Source organism: Corvus hawaiiensis, chromosome 30, assembly GCF_020740725.1.
Source record: "Corvus hawaiiensis isolate bCorHaw1 chromosome 30, bCorHaw1.pri.cur, whole genome shotgun sequence".
NCBI classification, from domain to species: Eukaryota; Metazoa; Chordata; class Aves; order Passeriformes; family Corvidae; genus Corvus; species Corvus hawaiiensis.
This window is the reverse complement of record NC_063242.1, coordinates 4,856,057-4,877,077: the sequence shown is the minus strand read 5'-3', so window position 1 is coordinate 4,877,077 and position 21,021 is coordinate 4,856,057. Positions and strand designations below refer to the sequence as shown.

Sequence of the window (21,021 nt, the reverse complement as noted above, 5' to 3'; positions counted from 1 at the left end):
CCTTATTTCTGCCCCTCCTGATGACCTGAATTCTGGTTGCTCAATGAATTTCTGAGAAACACAGGGAACTCCCAGTCAAATTAATTACTGCTGAGACAATTCAGCCCACGTGTTTTCAGAGCCAGTCATGACAACATTGAAAAGCAGTCATTCTCCTGGCCAAGGCAAGCCCTCCAGAGCTTTCACACTTTTAAATCTTTTGAGCAGGGCAACAGGAGGCTGTACTCAATCGACTTAGAGCAGTGCCATCCTTACCACATCCCACAAATGAGCAGGAAAAGGAGCCTGTAGCTATAGTTTCTGTCCCTCAGACATGGAATGGCCCAAGGCTCCCCAACACAAGGGCACCAGGGCTCCTCTGGGACCAAAGTGGCCCTTTGAGCCGTAGACAACACAATGTATAACTTGAAAGAAGTGTTTAAAAACGGTTTTCTTTGGAGGGTGCCCAAAGGTAGTGAAAATGTTCCCTGACAGTTACATTTGCACTTTTCAGTGGACCCCAAGCATGTGAGCTGAGTGATGTATCAAGAAGATACAAGGCTGATCAAGACACCATTGGGATGAGCAGAGGGAATTGTGCTGGTCATATCCTTTCTTTTCTGACACTGAGGTGCTTCTGACTTTTGTCTGGAGAAGGATCTAGTAGTTGTGTTCCTGAAGAGATCCCAGAAGTGACTTCCAGGCATGTAATTACACAACATGACAACCTTTGAGCAGAACCATGAGGAAATCAAACTGACAAGTGCAGCCTGTGAGCACTGCTAATGCTGTTTGCCAACCACATTAGCAAAAGCAATAAGGCCTATTACTGCTTACCCATCCTTTCTTGATGCTCTAATAATTTGCCTTCTGCTTGCATTGCTAAATATATAAAACATTCAATCAATTGTTCTTTCCCCTTAGAAGCACCCTCTAGTAGTGTGTTGTATGGGAAATAATGCAGCTATGATGGATTATCAGCTTTTGCACTGAAGTCACAGGAGAACCCAAGAGCAGCTCTATGAAGTCACAAGTCATCCAGCCCAAGATCTCCTGTTTCAGTGGAGAAAATAAATATTTTTATACTCTTCCCTTATTCAAGGCAAATAGGTACCATACTTCCCGTAATGCTCTCCCTGCCTTTATCCAAAGAAGGTTGAGGAGCCAAACTAAAGTGGCAATGTTATGCTTCTGTTAACAGATTTTCAAAAGACAGAAGTTAAAAGTACAAACATATTAGAAGGTACAGCTCTGACAAGGAGTAATAAAGAGGTAATAATAATAATAAAAATAATAAAAATAATAATAAACAGCCAAAAGAAATGTTTGTTGTAACCTTACCTGACCAGGTGCTACATCAGTTGGATCAGGGCCATGATGAAACTCTCTATGCAATTTTCCAGAATGCAAGTCTAGTACAAATTGCTTCAGTTTACCTGGAACTCTGGAACAAATTCAACAGAAACATCCACATGTTTATTACAAGTCCAGTCCAAACACAGGAGATTTAAAGTGCACTGCGTAGAGTAGCCAACTTCTGTTTATCTAGCACACTATGCCTACTTTTAGGTGATTAATAGAGGACAGGAAGCCACATGGTTTGCTAAGATACCCCACCAGGTTCTTTTTCTTTCCACTGTCTCTTGAGAACACAGCAAGTATTTCATCTTTTCAATAACTCCCACAGAGCTGTACCAGCCAATAACTTCATTGTGAACTCCCTTCAGCTCCCCACTAACTGTAATGTAAGAGGGAACAGCAGGTTCCAAATGCACAGTTTACAGATACAAATGACACTTGGGGAGCAGTATTGACAAAACATCTTTGAAAGGCTCTCTACTGCCTCAGCAACTGCACACACACCACAGATAAGCACTAAGAGGATATCAATGTAAATCTAATCTGAGATCATCTACTGTCACCCACAGCAAACGTGCTAAACAACAGCATCCAGTTTTATTTGTGAAATGTCAAATTGACTAAAAATCTCGAAGTGAAGAGTTAATCACTATAGTAAGTATTAAAGATGAGATAAAAAACTATAGTGTGAGCACTATGCATGAAATCTAAAGGTAATGTATTAATGGAGATAGGTTTCATCAAACTAATTATTACATTTAGGAAAGAGGAAGAAAGCATGGTCAAACAAACTATCAGCAATATTTCAGATCATCAGAAAACTGTATGGATAAAATGCAGCAAATATTGAGTGGGGTGTCATTACAGCAGTGTCTGTAACCGATCAGTATTACAGTGGTTAATATTTCAAGGGGCCTCTTCCCATCCCAGATGAGATCATGAATTAGTACCAATGGAGAAAAGGGGCTGCATTCCAGCCTGGTAATAGGGACAGCAGACTTACTGCTCCCTGCTTTTCCTGGCGCTCTTGCCCTGTTCTAGGTCAGACACATTGCTGGAGACATTCTCTTCTCCTAATGCAGCAAGGGCACCTGGTGCCTGCAGCCTCGTGTTGCTCAGCCTGTTCTCTCTGAGAAGCTACAACCCAGCAGTGGGGCACTCCCTGCTATCATTTCCAGCCTGGAACAGCAGGATGAATAGGGCCAGGTAGCCAAAGGATGAGGATAAAAGAGTGAGTGATGGTCTCACTTGCCTGCCAAGTGCCTATTCTCCAAAAAAGACAACAAACTCCCTAAAGAGAGAGGAAATTTTCTGGTGGGCAAGCTCGGAAAGTGCCATATCCAAACCCTATTGGCTGGTGGCAGCACTGAGGTCACAAGAGACAGCCCCGGGGCCAGTTTGTAAAAGAGTCCAGAAGGTTACTAAAGTGGTAGATGAAAGTCTCAGAATTAAGAGTTTACCTATTATTACAAAATAAAACCATCACACAAAGTGACCCAAGAAACAACAAAAACAACCAAACCAAACATCCAAACCACATACACACACAAAAGAACATCACCCCAGGAGCTCCAAGCTCTTATTGTTCCCAAACTGTGTTTTGCTATTTCTATATATCAGCTCAACCTCCTAGAGGAAGGTTGAGTAATTATTTATCATTAGGCAACTGTCTACAATCCTGACATCTCTCTTTCAGCTTCATTTTTAAGTGACAACTGGTACACATCAAGCAAGTAGCTCTCATTATTCTGACAGTGTTTCACAGAAACAGAACGTGTAAGAAATGTAACATGCAAGTCTAAACTAAACATCTCTACTACCTCTATACGAGATGTTAATTTGTTTTAGGGCTGTTTAAAAAGTGACAATAAAAAGAGTGGTTTTAAAATGCAACTATCCTGCTATTTTTTTTGCTGGGGTGTGCAATGAATACAATCTTCCAAAGAAACAGGAACCCAGGGAGAAAAATAGTCACTATCAAGAATTTCAACATACACAGCTTCAGATATTTGAAAAGCACTATTCAAGATGCATCAAACAGAGACAATATTTTAGAAATAAGCCTGTGGAGAATTACAGAAAGAAGCTAAGTTTGAACTCTCCTCCCAAATGTCAACATCTCAGATAGAAAAATGTCGCCTGGCATAGCAAAATCAGACATGATATTACATTCACATTGCACGCTAAGTCCGAGCTTTGAATCCTTGGTTTTGACAAAAATGCCATACCCAGCCTAGACATCTAACCAGGAGTTAGCAGGTCATGTATGTGCAGCTGCTTCCTTTGAGACAGAAACTGGAGTTTACCACCCAGCCAGAAGACAGAGAGCTTGTCTCAGGCTGAAAGCCCCTGAAGAGAACATTTACGCATTCCTCGAGTGATCCATGGAAGACAGAACATCTGCTTCCTAGGCAGTGCGGCGTAAGGAGTCAGGCTGAGGTAACGAGGGTTACCACAGCAGTATTTCACCTAAGCACCCTGGTACTTTGCTGGCACGTATTTTATCCAGATAAACATGCCTGTGATTGGCCATTTTCCAAGTTGCACATGGAAAATTTCACGAACCCACACAACCATTTCTTTGCCAGCTTTCTAGGTGTAGACTAATGCAGGAAGGCTAGAATTGCACTGCAGGAAAAACCAAACCAGCGGGCTGGGCATTCTTACATGCTGCATTTTACAGTAATCCCTGAAAAACACAATACTTCACATTCCATGTAGTATTTTTAATCTTTTAAAGTTGAGATAAAGTTGAGATATCTAGATCACTACTAAAAAACACCATGCCAGGCTCCAAATGCCTAACTATGATGGAAAATAGCAAAACTTTGAAAGAAAGAAGAGCAGCATCTAAGAACTTCAAACAAGATTCTTTTCTTGCATAAAGTAATACAGCTCCATTTAAACAGTGAATTCACACCAGCTCATCCTGCTTTAAAGCTCTGACACTAAATCACACAGAGGCAGCCTTACCTATCCCAGATTTACTCATCTTCCTACCACAGTACTGATTCAAGTATGAGCATTTTCATTTGTCATTCTCAAATTAAAATGCACCAAGAAAAATACTTACGACAAGTCACTGAAGTCTGGAAAGACATACATGTGCCTGAAGCTATCAATGGCAATGACAGGGCAGTCTGCTGGAGTCTTCTGAATGTGGAGGAGTGGATGTCTGAATTTGTCACAGTCAGCGTGGAGGAAGTTTATTGTACCTTAACATTGTGAACAGACAAAAAACCATGTTAGGATTTTTTTATTAGTATCATCTTGAAACCCACTTGAAACCACTTTCGTAAGTATTACAAAGGTGAAGATATGAGATAGATACAATATACAAAACCTGAAAATAGGTCTAAATAAATACCACCACCAAAATAATAGATTTTCTTAAAGTGTTTTTTTTTTTCCATATTACAAACTGAAGCTTTGTTCAATGCCCTCGCAAAACACATTAAATCATTTAGACAAGAAGGATTTCTGAAAGTTACTTACTAATAAATTGTGCATCTATTTTAATAATTTCCAGAGGAGTTGGTCCTCACTGTCAAAAATGCATAAAGCCCTTCAGTCTCAAAAGCTTTAAAGCTACAAATTCTGTTTGGCCTTTGCTTCCACTCCACTGAGTTGTCTGAAAAAAATTATACCAGTAAAACCAAGAAGTAGTGGGAAATATTACAAACCTTTTTCACCTATTAACTGCCGTGCAACCTCCTGTTGGAATTTCTCTAAACTCTCCAAGTCATCTTTCATGTGGAAAAGTATGAGAAAAGGAAGGCCTTCTTCTGTCAGTTCCTGCACAGGAAACAAAGGACAAACTCATTTCTTCCATTTCTTAAGGGCACCAAAGTAAGCGATTCCAACAATTTTCAAATTTAGTGAGATCTCTACTTTAAAAACGGACAAAAGAACAAGACTAAAGATGTTAACTGCTGACCCTCTGAGATAGATGAGTGATACAGTTAACCATGTTTGCCCTTTCTCTTATCATATACAACAGATAAAGGATGAGAGCAGGGCATTATCAGCATTTTGGGAAGGGATACACTTGCACTGGAATACTTGGTCAAAAGAAATAACCTGATTCTGAGGAAACAGAGCAACCACAATAAGGCCTGAGCACCATGGTGTTAAACGCTATGAAAGGCTGAGGGTGTATTCTAGACCCAATTCTAGCTTATTCACATAGCAAATTGGTGTTTTCTTAGCATAACACAACAAGTATCTTTGAATAACTCTATCCCCCCCCCACCAAAAAAGAAAAAAGCAGAAGCTAATGACACAGCCAGAGCAGTTATGATCAAGTACTGCTCTTCTGCCAGTAACTGTGTCCTGATTGGTCATCCCTTGTTGGACAGGCAAACTTTAGTTCCTCATATGAATGCGTTCTTGCAACCCAATGCCTTTTAAAAATCTCTGCCCAGGGACAGATAAATACAGGATTGCCTTGAATAATTTATTCAGGATTTTTCTTTTACTCAATGTGCACTTGCTTGCTCCAGAAGTGATTTTTGTCAGCTCAACTCACTACAGCCTGATTGAAGAAGTAATAATTTATCATCTAAGAAATACCTACAGTTGTCTATCTTTCATTTGCACAACTGGTATAACAAGCAAATGCTGCTATTGCTTTGATTCTAGCCTACATCAGCATAAAAACTGTGCTTTTTGAGAAAGACAGCAGTAGCTTGTTCTGCTACCAAATAGAAGCGTTTCTTCAGGTATCTTCAATTTGCAGTAAGTTGAAGGAAAGACTTTCCCTATCAGTAGGCAGCCAGTTACACAGGGCAGATGAAATGGCTCTTGTTCTCCCTTCAACCAAGTCCATCAGGTAAGTTGAAGCTTGGTCTTTTAAAGAGAAGATTGCAAAGATCCTCCTAACTTCAGTGCTTTTGAAATCCAAGCTTTCCAATCCATCCCTAAAACAACAACTAATCATATTTGCTCATTCTCATATTTACACACACAAATTCAGCTGGGTCTCAGCCTCCTCTCCTACTACAGGATGGGAAAAAGTCTGTTTTGTACCACTATAGTTACGGTTCCGTTTCCCCACTCACTTCAGCAGGTACATTTCCAGAGGGAGAGCTCCTAAAGAGAGCTTGGTGTTCTGGCTCTAAGGCCTTGCTTGCAAGCAGCTAAAATGGCAACCTCAGCAAGTTACATTCATGAGATCAATTAACCTCCAAACAGGCTGTAAGAACAGCTGGTGTGAACCTTGCTGATTTTAGCCCTTCTATAAAGTACCTCCCTTTGCTTCCTTTGCTATTCCAGCTTTCATATCACGTCTCACTGACCTGGCAGGACAAGTGGAAGCTCCCTCAAAAGCTACTGAGTTGTTTGGCACTAAGAATATCAAAAGACTTTCCCTTAGATCTCAGCTCCCCACGTCACTTCTTTGTGCCTTTGAGAAACTTCTTACTGGTTGAAAACCTCACAGTTCAGCACCACCATTACACCACACAGGTTCATGGCATTCAATTAACAGAGAACTACACAGCCTGATTACATGGTAAACAGGGATTTCTTCTGGATGGTATCCTGATCCCAACAGCCTTTGCCTGTCAAGCACAGGAACTGTCTCGAATGGGCAGTCTCCTGAAGCAGGGGACTTTGCTTCAGAGTTCAATTACTGTGTGTTTAAGGTGTATTCCAGTGCCATAAACACAGCTTAACAGTCACAGCACTTCATGTTTTTATCCTGTAATATTGTGCAGTATAAGAGCCCATTTAAATAACTACACAATCCCAGCATGCAGAAATATCTCAATTTTGGCATGTTTAAATTTGTTTGGGTACCAGCAACACTGAAATTTTTAAACAAACTTTGCCAAGCAAAAAGTCACATTGTGCAATTGTGACTATCTGCCTAAGCAAACAGGAATCAAGGGTTAAGGGAACAACCAGAGAAACCACAACAGAATGTGGTACAAGCTGACAGTGATGAAACTTGGCTTCTAAGGCTCAGAATCAAGTTTCACCACAAGAAAAGTATACTGAAAATCTACCACACATTTCTGAAGATGTTAACATGTGGCATCTTTTACATATTGAGTTGCAAATGAAGAATTAAGATTTGTTAGCTATCAGAACTTTCCAATAAAAGTTGGTGGGATTGAGAGAAAACAGCCAACAAAAATGGCTTAAGTAAAACCACCCTGTCCCTCCCTCTGCCACGAAACCTGAAGTGCTGCATGTGCCTAGAACAGCGGTGTTAGATGCACTGCAGATTCTGCATAAAAAGAATCAAGTGTGCAAACTGTGAATGGAGCACATGACTGATTCTCTGGTTTCTCATCCAGTACTGACAACGTACTGTAATTTGTGACAAACCTTGGCAGCTTTTCTAGCAGATTCTGTGCCTATGTACAAATACTCATTTTGACTTGATAATTTTCTAAGGACTTTTTTCCTGTTGTTTATTTTACAAAAAACAAAAGAAAATATGGAGTTGGAAATGGACAAAAGACTAAGTTACAAAAAACCCCCAAAAATGCATTGAAAGAAATAATGATAATGAGAAGAAAGAGATGTTTAAAAGCAAACTCCCAAATTCCACCTGACAAATTACAGCCAAAGGAAGAAAAGCATGGGAAACAACACATGAAACTAAAAAGATTAAGGTACCAGTGCTTTAACACAGATTGAAAATAAAAACCCCACGTAGTTTTCATTACTATTCCCAGAAGACGGCCAGTTCCATGGTTGGCCACCATTTAATGTTCTTATTTATTAGGTAATGCTTTGGAAGTGGTTAATACAGTAATACTTTTCTACCAGTAAACATTAACATCAATGGAAGGGAGCTGGGGATGTTTAGCCTGTGGAAAAGGAGGCTCGGGGGAGACCTTATCACTCTCTACAACGGCCTGAAAGGAGGCCGTAGCCAGGTGGGGGTCGGCCTCTTCTCCCAGGTAACAAGTGACAGGAGAAGAGGAAATGGCCTCAAGTTGCAGAAGGGGAAGTTTAGACTGGATATTGGGAAAAATTTCTTCACTGAAAGGGTTGTGAAGCACTGGAACAGGCTGCTCAGGGAAGTGGTAGAATCACCATCCCTGGAAGAGCTCAAAAAACCACGTGGATGTGGCACCTGGAGCCATGGTTTAGTGCTGAGCACAGTGGTGCTGGGTTAGCTGCTGGACTCGATGATCTTAGAGGTCTTTTCCAACCTTAACAGTTCTGTAATTATAACTTCTTACTTTGGTAGCATATGAAACTACTACACATCTGCCTCCTGTGAATTTCAAGAGTAACCAAAAAGCTCCTAAAGAACGAAAAGACATTATCTGACAGCCATTTTCTGCCTAAAACAAAACACACAAAGTGCTTTGATGTGGATTAGGAACCTTGAAAGAGACATTTTGGTTTTGAGAAAGAAACCCAAATGTAGAATAGTAGAAAAAATTCTTACCTCCCCATTTTCAAATGTGATTTCTCTAACTAGTGGTACACATTTATCTTGTGTCCATGCATAAATCAAATCAAAATTGGTTAGTGAGCCTAAATACACCATATCTGGAGCATTTTCCTGTTGAAAAGAAAAATACAGTAGGATGAGAAACAGTAAAAATAATATTGCTACCTACAAAGATTACCTACTCAACATAAAATAACAATATTCATATAAATATTTAAAACAAATCTTATACCAATATTCAACCTTGTGCATGCAAGATTTCTATTAACTATGTGATAAAAGTACAAATGGAAAATAAATATTACATATGATAATTTATGCAGTCAACTCCATTTTTTAAGACAACTTACAAAGAATGGGAGATACTTTGTTTCTAAATTAAGGATGCTTCAAGTAAAGGCTATTTAGATTTCTGCTAGGCTGAGAAATAGTATCTCCAGACCTAAACTAAATGCAGATAGTGAGCTGCTTCATGCTGATAGTTACAAAGACTCATCAAAACCTCTCCTGATGTCCTACAGGACTTGAAACTGGTATTTTACATTTGGTTTGCCAAAGAGATATGAACAAATAATAATTTTCCTTTATTTGCTAGTAGTTTTAACTTGTAATTCAGTGCTAGCATCCTTTAATTTAATTACAATTTTGGTTAACATGAAGTGAAGCATGACTTCGCAAGCTGTGGCCATGATTAAGCACACCTTAATTCAGAAATGCCATATAAATTAGGTAACCTAATAAATTCTGTTGCTGGAAAAAAATAAAAATGCTTTGAAACTCCCTTCCTCCTCAGGTCTATTTGCATCTATTTCCTCTTTTGTAAGCAGCTCTTTCATACAGTAAATTTGAGAAAGGAAATGATTTTTAGATAGTATGTCTCTATAGTGCAATTCTTGCAGATTTTCTTCTGTACTGAATTTTTCCTCCAGTAAAACTATGTTTATGAGAGTTTGTTAACCCAGTTAATTAAAAAAAAAAAGTAAGAGAAGAGCTCTTAACCCTTGTGGACTAAGGCACACAAGACAGTCAAGTAATAGTCAGAAAAATACACAGTAATTGTCACTCATTTTGAAAAACATGAAGTGTACCAGCTTCACAGATTTTTAAGAGTTCTGTAGAACACACAGTATCTACCCACATAATGTGTTGACTGTGTTTCTCAGAAAAAAAAAAAGATTAATTTTTTTGGACATGGACATTTCAAATGATAGGTTTAGGTTATGTGCATTAACTGGTAACATGTGAGACTCATCTTTTTTAATGACTCAGAAACACTAATTTCTGTGATCCTATTTCTCACGCTATGTAGTGATGCAATAAAATTAAGTTTTGAGATGCAGTAACATACTGAATGATCTGAATACAGTCTCCACTTGTTTGTATTCACATGTAATCACAAAAATCAAAATAAAATACATAGTTACACTTACCCCTGGTGGCTTGTAGATTACATTGTCTCCGCTAAATCTCTCTGCTTTTGAAATAGCCCTACAACAAACCAACGAGTAAGCATGTCTTGGTACAGACAAATAAAATAACTGAGATACCAAAATTCATATTTTAATTTGCTATCCTTTCTTTACTTCTTTTTCTTTTTTTCCCTTCACAATTCGAGAATTAAAATCCTTAATTTTTAAAGTAAACTGTGAAGTGACTCCATAGAAACTTGGCCTGCCTGGATAACAGGGCATTAAGGGAGTCAGGAAGATGCATCCCTTAGATCAGAAGTCTGGACTAAAGGCATCAAAGTGCCAAGTGATAAATGCCAGGACACTTTTGGGTAAGAGACCATCACAGAACTAAAAAAAAAATATCTTAAGGAAGCAAAAGAGAAATGTGGATTCTGGTTTGCATTTACTCTTCCTGTTCCACTGCTTACACTAAGAATTTACATCTTATCTACCCTGATAAAGAAGGCCTTTGAGGTGTTCTATTGGCACAAGCAATGAGAAAATGGATGGCAAGTGAGCCCCCGCTGTCCATTTTACCCTCAGGTCTAGAGAGACGACACAGCACGCAGTTTCTGGCCACTGATGATGCAGCAGGCGTGTACCTCTGAGACATACAGTTCCTCCTTGCTATTCAGCTTGCTACCTCACCTTAGTAAGTTCCCTTGCCTTTAGAATATTTTCCCCCAAATCACAGCAAAGTGCCCTGAAAGCTGCTAGTTTGTACCCCAAAATTATCATCTCTTATTCAAGCAAGTTGGAACCGTTGTGCATCCAATGGAGGAGACAGAAAAAAAAGAGAAGTCAAATTATCTAAATTTACCTCACTGCAAGATGAAGTACATCTTCCAGGGGTCTGAACAATTTAGAGTGCCAAGAAAAATACAGACATCATAAGGCTTAACTCAAAGTACCTATGTTTTATTGATTTCTTTTGATCCAATTATCATTTTCTTATCACATATAAAAGGTGCCTTGCAGAGCATGTTACACCACCAGCATTTGTATCAGTTTAGAGATGTGTATTTTAAAATGCAGTTTTGTGTTCCCAACATGACTCTCCTCATAACGTGAAATGAGGCTTCCTAGTGACAATATCACTGAGGTAAACCACCTGCATCCCAAATAAGCCTTCATGGAATAAGAAAGTGAAGCCATAGAAGCCACCTGCCCAATCACTGCTTGCTAAGATGATGATAATCTATAATGAAATATATGCTCTAGGGTAACCCTGTGGTAGAACCCAAAATGTCCTTTTCTGTGTTCTTCCACTCCAGTAGCTGCAGCTATGACTGACTTTTTTTTCAGATAATGCAAATAAAGTGGGGACATGATGTGAAAATCCTAAATGCCTGAAGATACACCTTTTTAAAACTACTAAAATGGAAACACTTCAGTTTGCAATTTGTCTTTTTTTGAAGCAGCAATGTACAAGGTGATTCTCTGGAAAGCACACAACCCCCCCCACCCTCCCCTGCCATATTTATTTGCTAATGTAAAATAAAAACAGTTCCTAGACTTATCACTTTCTTCCATTAATTACTTACAGTTCATCATAGCCTTTTAAGATAAAAGTATTTTTGGCTTTTTTTCCCCTGTTGAACATTCTCTTCCATGTTCACAAACATTTCAGATTCATTCCTCTCTACTTCTAAAATCTACCTCTAACAATGTTTTCATCATATTCTTCATCTATCTCCTCCTGCTTACAAGTCTTCTTTCATTAATCCTGTTCTGCGGCCACTTCAGATCTTCACAGAACTGTAAGGACTAGTTGATTTAAGAACATTTTTAAGCATCAAGATCATCTGCAACTAAGTACTATTAACAGAGTTTTAAAATAAGCTCTTACAACTACCTAGAGCCAGAGTAATTTTGGCATAACAGGACAGTTCTGCCTTGACAGAAGTTAGTCAAGCAACTATTTTTCTCCTGTCAAATTGATTGTTTTATTTTAGCTTAAGAGGAATTTGAACATGACCACTCATGTAACCTCCCCAAACCATGTAGCTGTTGAACTCTGTGCATAGCAAAACCGAAAGTCCCTTCCAGGGGCTGTTAGGATGCTCAGTCAGAAGAGTTCAACTGATCAATGCCAGCTCCCCATGAAGAATTTTGCTATATATAATCTGAATAAAAAGCACTGATCTGTAGCCAGCATCTCCCTTGGAAGTCTTTCCACATATGATGCTTTAGGAAGCTGAAGAGCCTCAGCTACTGAGAGATGAAAACATTTTGCTCCCAAGGTTGCTGTTGGGAAGGCTGCACTTCAAAACACTAACAGCTCCAGGCTAGAAAGGGAATGGGTATCTGGAGATAAGAATAATGATAAGCCTGCTGGGCAATCTGTATTTACATGGGCAGGTTACGAATAATCAAACTCTGATCCATTCCACTGTGTCTGCTTATTGCTTATATCTGAACAAAAAATAAACATAAACCTCCCACAGTAACGACTTCAAGAACAGTGCCCAACAACCAAGTGCTAACACTGAGTGGTGGAAAACTACTTCTCATTATATGCAATTGACAAACAGAAAACCAAAGATGAACAGACTCAAAAAACAGGAGAGTGAATGTTGAAAGTAGTGCTCTCCCACTAATAATTTTTTAAAGTTATTTCTGAAAAGACTGAGAAGTTGAATGACAGGCAAAAAATAACCTAAAATTCTAACAGCAACTCAGACTGGCTGTCCTGAGAATAAGCATGGAGGTACCCATCAGAAAACACCTGAGATAATTGCACTCACTGGGATAAGACTGACAGACCTACACACCACAGATTCACAAGTCATGGCCAGGGCTGCACACAGCCATTGCATTACCTAAGTGGGAACCGAAGGAAATGAAAGCCACGTGCACTCCTGCACTTTGCAAATACTCTCCCTCAGCCCCAAACTATTTTTAGAGACATATTGGAAGAGGCATCAGTGACTGACAACAGGCTTTGTTCAAACAGATGAAACATTTTCTACCTTGATACATCCTCTCAGTTTCTCTGCTTTCTCCACTACATCCAGTTAAAAAAAACTCTTGAGGCAACTCTGTGCAGTATAAAATCTAGCATAACCCGTGCAAACTCCTGATCTTGCAACTGTGGGTAGACTGGAAACCACTACAATCACATTAATGCCCAATCACTTCAAAATGGGCAGTGCTGGAACATCAAACACTGTAGAAAGAATCTAGATTTTAATTTTATTATGCTACTTAAAAAGTGAATCTCTCCCAGTCTATTCTTCCACTGAATATTTTAAAATATCACTGTAAATCTGTACAAGGAGAAATTTAAATTCCTGTAGGTTTTTCTTCTAGACTTACACCCTGTAGCTCACCAATGCAATTTTCTTTCTAAGCTATTACACTGTGCAGTGACATAGAAAAAGGCCCGGGAACAGAAATTAGGTATTTTGGAACAAGGCCTGCTCCCCTAACACCAAGAGGAAATGAGTAAGCAACTACATTCCTTACAGAGAGAGAAAAAAGAGTGGGGAAAAAAAAGAAAGAATGGAAAAAACCCATCCTACAAAAATGAAGGAAACCTTCACAAATGGTCCTATTTTAAAGAAAAAAAAAAATCTAAGAGATTGCAAAAAAAGAGTTACTCAGTCTGCAAAGCTAATGAATTTTTTTTTTTTTTTCAAAACATTTTCAAACTCTTCCCTACTTGTTCTCCTCTCCCTCTAATAAGACAAGTTTTTGGGACACAGCTGTCTACCAATCCCTCACCCACACCTCCTCAGGTACATTTAAACTATACTGACAAAGAATGGTGAAAAAAGAAAAAGGAAGCAAAAAATAGAAGTTGAATTTCACAGCAAACATTAAGACTAGAAAGAGTTTTATCCTTCTATCCCCTCAGTGTATTTATCTATTAAGGTTTAGTCTCTTCAGTTATGCCACATTGAAAATATTAAAGAAGTCCATTCAATTAAATTATGTAGACTTCATTAACAGAATTTCAATAATGAAGTCATGAAAACAACAAATTTCAAAACTTACCCAAAGGCCGAGAGGAACACACAATCATCATGCAAAATATTCGCTACTCTTTCAAAGGTTCTGTAATTATCAGAGTCCTTTTGCTCAAAGTACCCAATAATATTTCTTCTGCTGCGCTGTAAAAACAAAAGTTGAATTATAACTTGCATCAAATTATCAAAAACTGTCATTACTCCCTACAGATATTAAATACAGAGATGCTATTCATTTAACAATCAATAAATGCAGGAATTATTTCTTTTTTGCCTTTTCAATATTCAGAAGAATCCTTGTGAGTATTTTTTCAGTGAGAAATATTAGAAGTATCTTTTCAAATACAGCATACGATTCTTTTCCAATTTTAAAAGCAAGATAAATAACTTAGTAGTGAAGTGAATGCAGCTCAAAGTGACCATATTGGACTAATTTTTAATACTGCAAATGATCCAGTTTTCCACTCAGTTTTAAAAAAACCAAAGTACTGAACATTTCTGAATGGAAAAAAAAAAAGAAGTAAATATGTACTTCAAATACATGGTGTTCCACAGATCAACATTGAAAAATAGACAGAGAAGGAATAAAACTGAAATACTTACATCAAGAGAACTAATTTCTTCCAAATCCTGGACCTCCCGAATAGGGTTACTTTTTTGCTGCCTGATGTAATCTGCTATTGCCGTCACAGATCTCTGGCCCCTGTATTCCCTCTTCATCATCATGCCATTCCGGAAGAGTTTCAGAGTTGGGTATTTGCTTATCCTGTACCTCTGAGCTATATCAGCTAAAAAGAAATTAAGAAAATGAAACCAAAGCCCTACAAATACAGAAATACACTGAACACAGTGTCATACACATGCAGATGTATGCTTGTATGTGGAATCTCTGAACCAGTAGTTCTACATCTTTAAGCAATAAGAAGACAAAACTAAAAAACAAAAAATAAACAAAAAAAGCCCGACCAAAAAAACCCCAAAACAAAACCAAACCAACAACAACAAAAAAAAAAAAAACAACCAAAAAGAAACCAAAAAAAAAAAACCAAACAAAAAACAAAACCACCAAAACCCTTCACACCTGTATTTCTCACATGTACTGATCTTCATAAAGAAAAAAAAGTACCAAAATCTGTGATAAGTAAAGACTCAATTTTCTCATGTATACTCATTTAGTACACTTCCTACAAACATATAGGAAGGGAAATTTAAGAGCATAGCAAGAACATGAGAATCTTCAAAGCTTGCCAATCTCAGTTAATTAACCCACTTGAGAAAATTTTAATAAAATAAATCATGTCTTATTTTCCTTTAAACTTGCTATGATTTTCATCTCAATTGCAATGCTGGAAATATAACTGTCATGTCTAAAATTTTAGAGAATGTGAACCCTGTGCTAAGTATTTTCTGCAGCCTATGAAGACCAGAAGACTGCTGTGTTACAGTTCTGAGATGTTCAGGTTTTGAATAAACACAAAATTCCAGGTTTCTAAATTAAGGCAAACACTTCTCTGGTCAACCAGTATCATCATTCCCTTCAAGACAAGTCTTCATTCACATCTATACATACAGTCCCGTCTTCTTCTACGCTTGGACCACACAGAGCTTCACACAACAAAGTAACATGTATTTGCACTCATCTAGCACAAGAGCACTAGCTATTTTCACCTTTATGTAACAGGTGAGTTATTTATTTATTTATTCACAAGACTTACAAATGTAAAAGTACAAAAACAGCAAACGGCTTTACATGAAAATTAGAGGAGCAGCAAAGAAGAAAGCGAAGCAGAAGCTATAAAGTCCAGTTTCCCACACATGTGCACCCTGCGCCCCTTAACTTCAACCAGTACTAAGGCACTAATGTGGTTCTTCACCACAACCCACCACAGCTCTTTACATGCCCCTTTGTCCCTCTTCTACTTTGCTAAATCACTGGGACATAGCAAATTGCAATAGGAACTGCAGCTAGTTCCCAGCTACACATTGATGGGGAAGCTTACTCATAACCAGCAAGTGGTTCATGGCACACTGAGCAGGATCCAGCTGCCTTGAGTTTTTACAGCAACCTTTCCTATGGTGTAGGAATTGGGTTTGTGCATTTTCAATATTCAGCAACTGCTTTAATCAAAGTTTTTAAGTATTTAATAGCTTTGAATGCTCTTCTCCCTTTCAGATGTGGCTGAAGTTCAGCAAAGAACTTCAAGATTTTATGAGGAGGAACTGAAGAAACAAGGTAACCCAATATACTTTGGGTTCTTAGGAAAGCAAGAATAAAACAACAGGAACAAAGTATGTAAGGCCAGGTAGATTTCCACAAGCACTTTCCTTTGGCTTTCACTTTGTTTAATTATTCCTCCTTGTTCACTCCTCCTCTGAAAATAAATCTAGAAACAAATAAAATCTTACAGACCCTGTGAAAACTGTGTATCTTCTTTTAGAGTGAGATGCAGTTTACCTAAACCTCTGTACCTAAACTCAATTAAATCCCGCCCAAATATGCCCACCTTCCCTGAGCTACTTAACCATCTGAAGAGACTCATTCAGGTCAACCACACCCACCACACTTCCCCTTCTTTTCTCTCTCAAGGAAAGACAGAGGTGGTGAATTCAGCAGACTGATTTATCCTTTGGAGACAGAGAAGTTTCATTTAGCCAACAGAGAGAGGAAGGCATTGGAAGTGTGGCCTGTACACATGTCCTTACTTATCAACGACCCCTTACAAGTCAGAGGGTACCCTTCAGGTGACCTGGATTAGCCCATAGCAGGAAGGCAACCAAATGGGGTCCATCAGCACATGTGGCACAGCACTGAACGATGTGAGAACAAACCCATTCTGACAAAAACGTCCCCTCTCAGTTACATATTTATCACAAAGCACATTTGCTTTCTATCTTACACTTACTCTTTTTTAAAGAGAATGGAGAAGTCTGAATTCCATGCTGCCTGGAGAACTCTCAGTGAAACCATCAGTAATTTCCACTGCTGCTAGAACAATACTAATCCTACTTGCAGCTTTAGTTACTGAAAACAGTCTCTGAAGTAGTTGCACAGCTTAGATGAGTCTGAGAACTGAAAACAAAATGTGCATAGCATAGGAATAAAAACCAGGTCTACTCCACAAAAATGTTCTCTAACATCTCCCAAGTAAACTTCAAAGTTCCACCAGCTTAGCCCAGTTGCTAAAAAGCTTTGCATCACTATAAAATAACACAGAATTCAACCTATCAGTTTTGACTAAGAGAAAGGCCTTGACTTGTTTCCTAAATATCCCAGAAGTGCATTTCTTAATGCACTAATTACAGTTAAAATTAAGGTAAAACTTTTTATGTCCTCAGTGAAGAGTACTTTTATTTCAAATTAATACAAATTTCTCAAGGAAGGATGCCAATATATTCAACATTAATGAGCATTAGATTAATAATGTTTTCTTCCCTTAAACTCCACCACTTTTTAGTTAAAGTACCTAAGAGCTGCCTGCAAGAAGGTAGCAAGTATAGCACGAGAGGAATCACTTTATATTTGCTTGGTAGAAGACAAACAACATCTGCAATCCAGGCATTTGCTGCCCTTCTCCCCTGCTGATAGGAGGACTTTGGTCTGACAGTACATGAGCTGATCCAAACTTGACCAGGGTCTGATAAGGGACAAGGAGCACAACATGTCAAGGTTTCACAGAAACCCATTGAGATTGAAGACTCTTCCTGTTACAGAACTGCACAGCAAGAGAACACCAAAACCCACATTTTTTTGTTTCACAACATGGACTTTTCCTTCAGGTTATTTCCACAGCTATAGGAGGATGCAAGGGTTGAAGAACAGACATTCAGGGGGATTATGAAGATTCTCCAAGATGGAGATTGCAGTCCCTAGGGATGTGGATCTTCATCAAGGGCTGAAGTTGTGTAAAAAAATTAATGGTAATAAATGCCCACTGTCAAAGCTGAATTCAAACATTATTTCATAAGTCAGTACTTGCATGATCTTTACAAATTACATTGAGATTCCACAAATGCTGGTATTTGAACTAACACAGAGAAGTGACACTCCTACACAAGTAAGTATTTGAAAACCATCTTTTTACAAAAAATAAAATGCAAGTACATGGAAAATTGTTTGAATTAATTCAAAAGTCAAATAGAGTAAACCTTAAATGCTTCATTAAGCCCTGGCATTTGATACAGGTAGAGTTAGCATAAGCAGTGCAACCACCAAATTATATTCCTTTTAAAATTGGAAATACAAAATGCAAATACATGGAATATTGTTTGAACTCATTCACAGATTGCATTAGTTATAGTAAATCCTAAATTAAATTTTAAAATATTTCCAGACATTTCTGCTGCCCATTTTCTGATAAGAAGAGAGTATTTGAAACAGACAAGGGCAACCTACCTAAAAAAAAGTTTCCCAACTACAACTTTATGACTTTTTATTTTCTTCAGATATGAAGGTACCTAAAAGGAATCAACCTTGTGTTTGTATTTTGCTAAATTAATCATTAAATGACAAATCTAATGTTTGTGCTACCAGAATGGTTTCACATTAATTGTGATAGGAAGCTACTGACATACTTGATCATCTTTTTTTCTTCTACAAATCAAAAACTTCGAGCACAGCAATAACTGTTGGATTCAGATGATTCTCTCCTCCCCATTTTGCATTTACCTGTTGACATGCAACCATTTCCAAACTGGCCAGACTTTTTTCCACTATTCATTCAGCCAGCTCCAACAGGAATACCTTACAGTCGTTCAGTTCTCTTCACAGATGCACTGTATTACTTCTCCTGAGCATAGCTCATTCTTACAACAGGGAAGAGAGAGCAGCTCTCATTTTGAAAGAAACTTCTATGTGAAGCCTCACATTTACATTCATGTTTTCTAAGTCTCCCATGTCACCTTCTGAGCGAGATCCTCTAAGAAAGCAGGCTTTGTAAGCTATCCTTTGTGATCCATATCTTTATCATATCCCTTGTACTGTCAGCCATTTCTCCATCGTCAGAGCATCGTGTGCTCCTCTATTCAAAGGAATGCCAAAGCCCATTTCTTGGGGTGTGTCAGGCTTTTCTTGTGGTGTGTACACACATTACCCAAGCTACAGCTTCAAGCAAGCACACAGCCAGAGACTTGTTTCCCAGAATGCTTCAGACTCCACCATTTTAGGTTAACACCACAACACACTATCCAAAGTTCAGCTACCTAGATACCAGATCACATCACCAAGAATCTCAGTTCCATTGTCACCAAACTGAAATAAAATGTACAATGAAGAATGTGTTGGAAACTGCACCCAGACACACCAGACTGAAGAAGGCTACCACCCACAATGTAGCTAAGAAGGTCCTTCCCACTGAAGAACCAGCAATATTTATAAGGGCTGCTATTAACTCAGTACACTGTTCTAATCTTTCTGGGCCATTATTCATACTACAACTAAACAAATATTTAAATTTTAAAGCCCACAGGAGTGGCTCTCAAAAAACATGTCCACTAAGATTTGAACAATACTGATAATTAACCTACATGCCTACCTCATAATATAAGGCACCACCTGAAGAATTCACATGTTGAACAGAGGACTATAACAGCCTGAAAAGTTATCTGAAAGAAAATCAAAGTTTCAAAACTCAAACCCTGTAAAAATAACTTCTGAAAATACTCAGTGTCCCTTTTCCTACGGGAGAGGGGGGTGGTGTCTTCATGCTGCCTGAGGAAGAGCTAGCACAAACCCAAGCTACTGCATTTCCTAACTTTGGTGTTAGTAGGTTGGTGGTTAGTAGGTATGGGTTGTAGGAGTTGCACATATAGAGAGAGCTTGAATGTTCTGGATCTAACACTAATCTTTATTTTGTGTGTCAAATCATCTTAAGTCTTCCTTACCCTTCTGCAATACCTTCTATCTCAAAAGGAACAAATTCTTTCAGCTGTATATTTGAAGCTGGAATGACCAAATGAGTATTCTGCTTGCTCACTTGAGATCAATCAACATCTTTTGCAGTCCCTCAGGCTACCCACCAGGGCACACTACAGATGACAAATGAAATCTGTCTTTGGTAGGTACTTTTTACTTTCATAATACGCCATTAATTCTCCCCAGTTAAACTACTGCTCTTGTGACACTTGCAAGAAATCATAAGCCCTGGGAATACTCATGGGAAGCAGAACTAGAAAGGAACTTGGGAAACCATCTAAACTAGGCATCCTGCGCCAATGATTGTGATGCTGGTGACTTGTATGATGGACCAAAACAAGTAGAAGAAAAGCAATCAATATTCTGTATCAAACTCAGGTAACAGCAAATTTAAACCACCTTCTGCTGCAAAGGAGCATTCACAACAGCCATGCCTGCTCTAAGCAGGGCCTCATCAGTAGGCATCCTGTAACCTTTTCTGACAGACTAATAAAATGGCTCTCCTGAGGAGTGCTATCAACAACCTCTCCAAATCACTTACACTTTTTATTTTATCCAAAGATAACTCTCTCAGACTGATTTTTTCCAAGCAAAGTGACAAGAATGCAATGAAATCCTCATGCTCGTTTAGAGTTTCATTTACAATTCCTTTACGAATTTCCAAATTTGCTATCACTGAGTTTTTCACTTACCAAAGGCACAGTAGCAACACAATCTCATCTCTGCAGACTAACATTAGCAACATGAGCACACATTGCAGGAACAGCCAGACCCAGAGAGAGCAGCAGCTCACAACACTGAGGGAAATACTATTCCTGGACACATTTTGAATGGAAGAACAGTTCCCTAAACAGCCTGGCCAGCAAAGCACCTCCTTACATACCATCAATGAGAAGCTCATTTATGTTTGGAGGCACAAAGATCTATTCAAAC

At 38.5% G+C, this 21,021-nt stretch overlaps 1 protein-coding gene across 1 annotated transcript in view; it reads right to left on the bottom strand.

The window, feature by feature from the left end:
* The window catches only part of ERP44 (endoplasmic reticulum protein 44), a 47,926-nt gene that overhangs the window by 1,357 nt on the left and 25,548 nt on the right, over positions 1 to 21,021 (bottom strand). The window contains exons 5-11 of the mRNA XM_048289190.1: positions 14,781 to 14,965; positions 14,206 to 14,321; positions 10,186 to 10,243; positions 8,750 to 8,866; positions 5,022 to 5,133; positions 4,412 to 4,553; positions 1,321 to 1,423 (exon numbers count right to left, since the gene is read on the bottom strand). Coding sequence (XP_048145147.1) covers positions 1,321 to 1,423; positions 4,412 to 4,553; positions 5,022 to 5,133; positions 8,750 to 8,866; positions 10,186 to 10,243; positions 14,206 to 14,321; positions 14,781 to 14,965 — 833 coding nt within the window. The remainder of the gene's footprint in view (positions 1 to 1,320; positions 1,424 to 4,411; positions 4,554 to 5,021; positions 5,134 to 8,749; positions 8,867 to 10,185; positions 10,244 to 14,205; positions 14,322 to 14,780; positions 14,966 to 21,021) is intronic.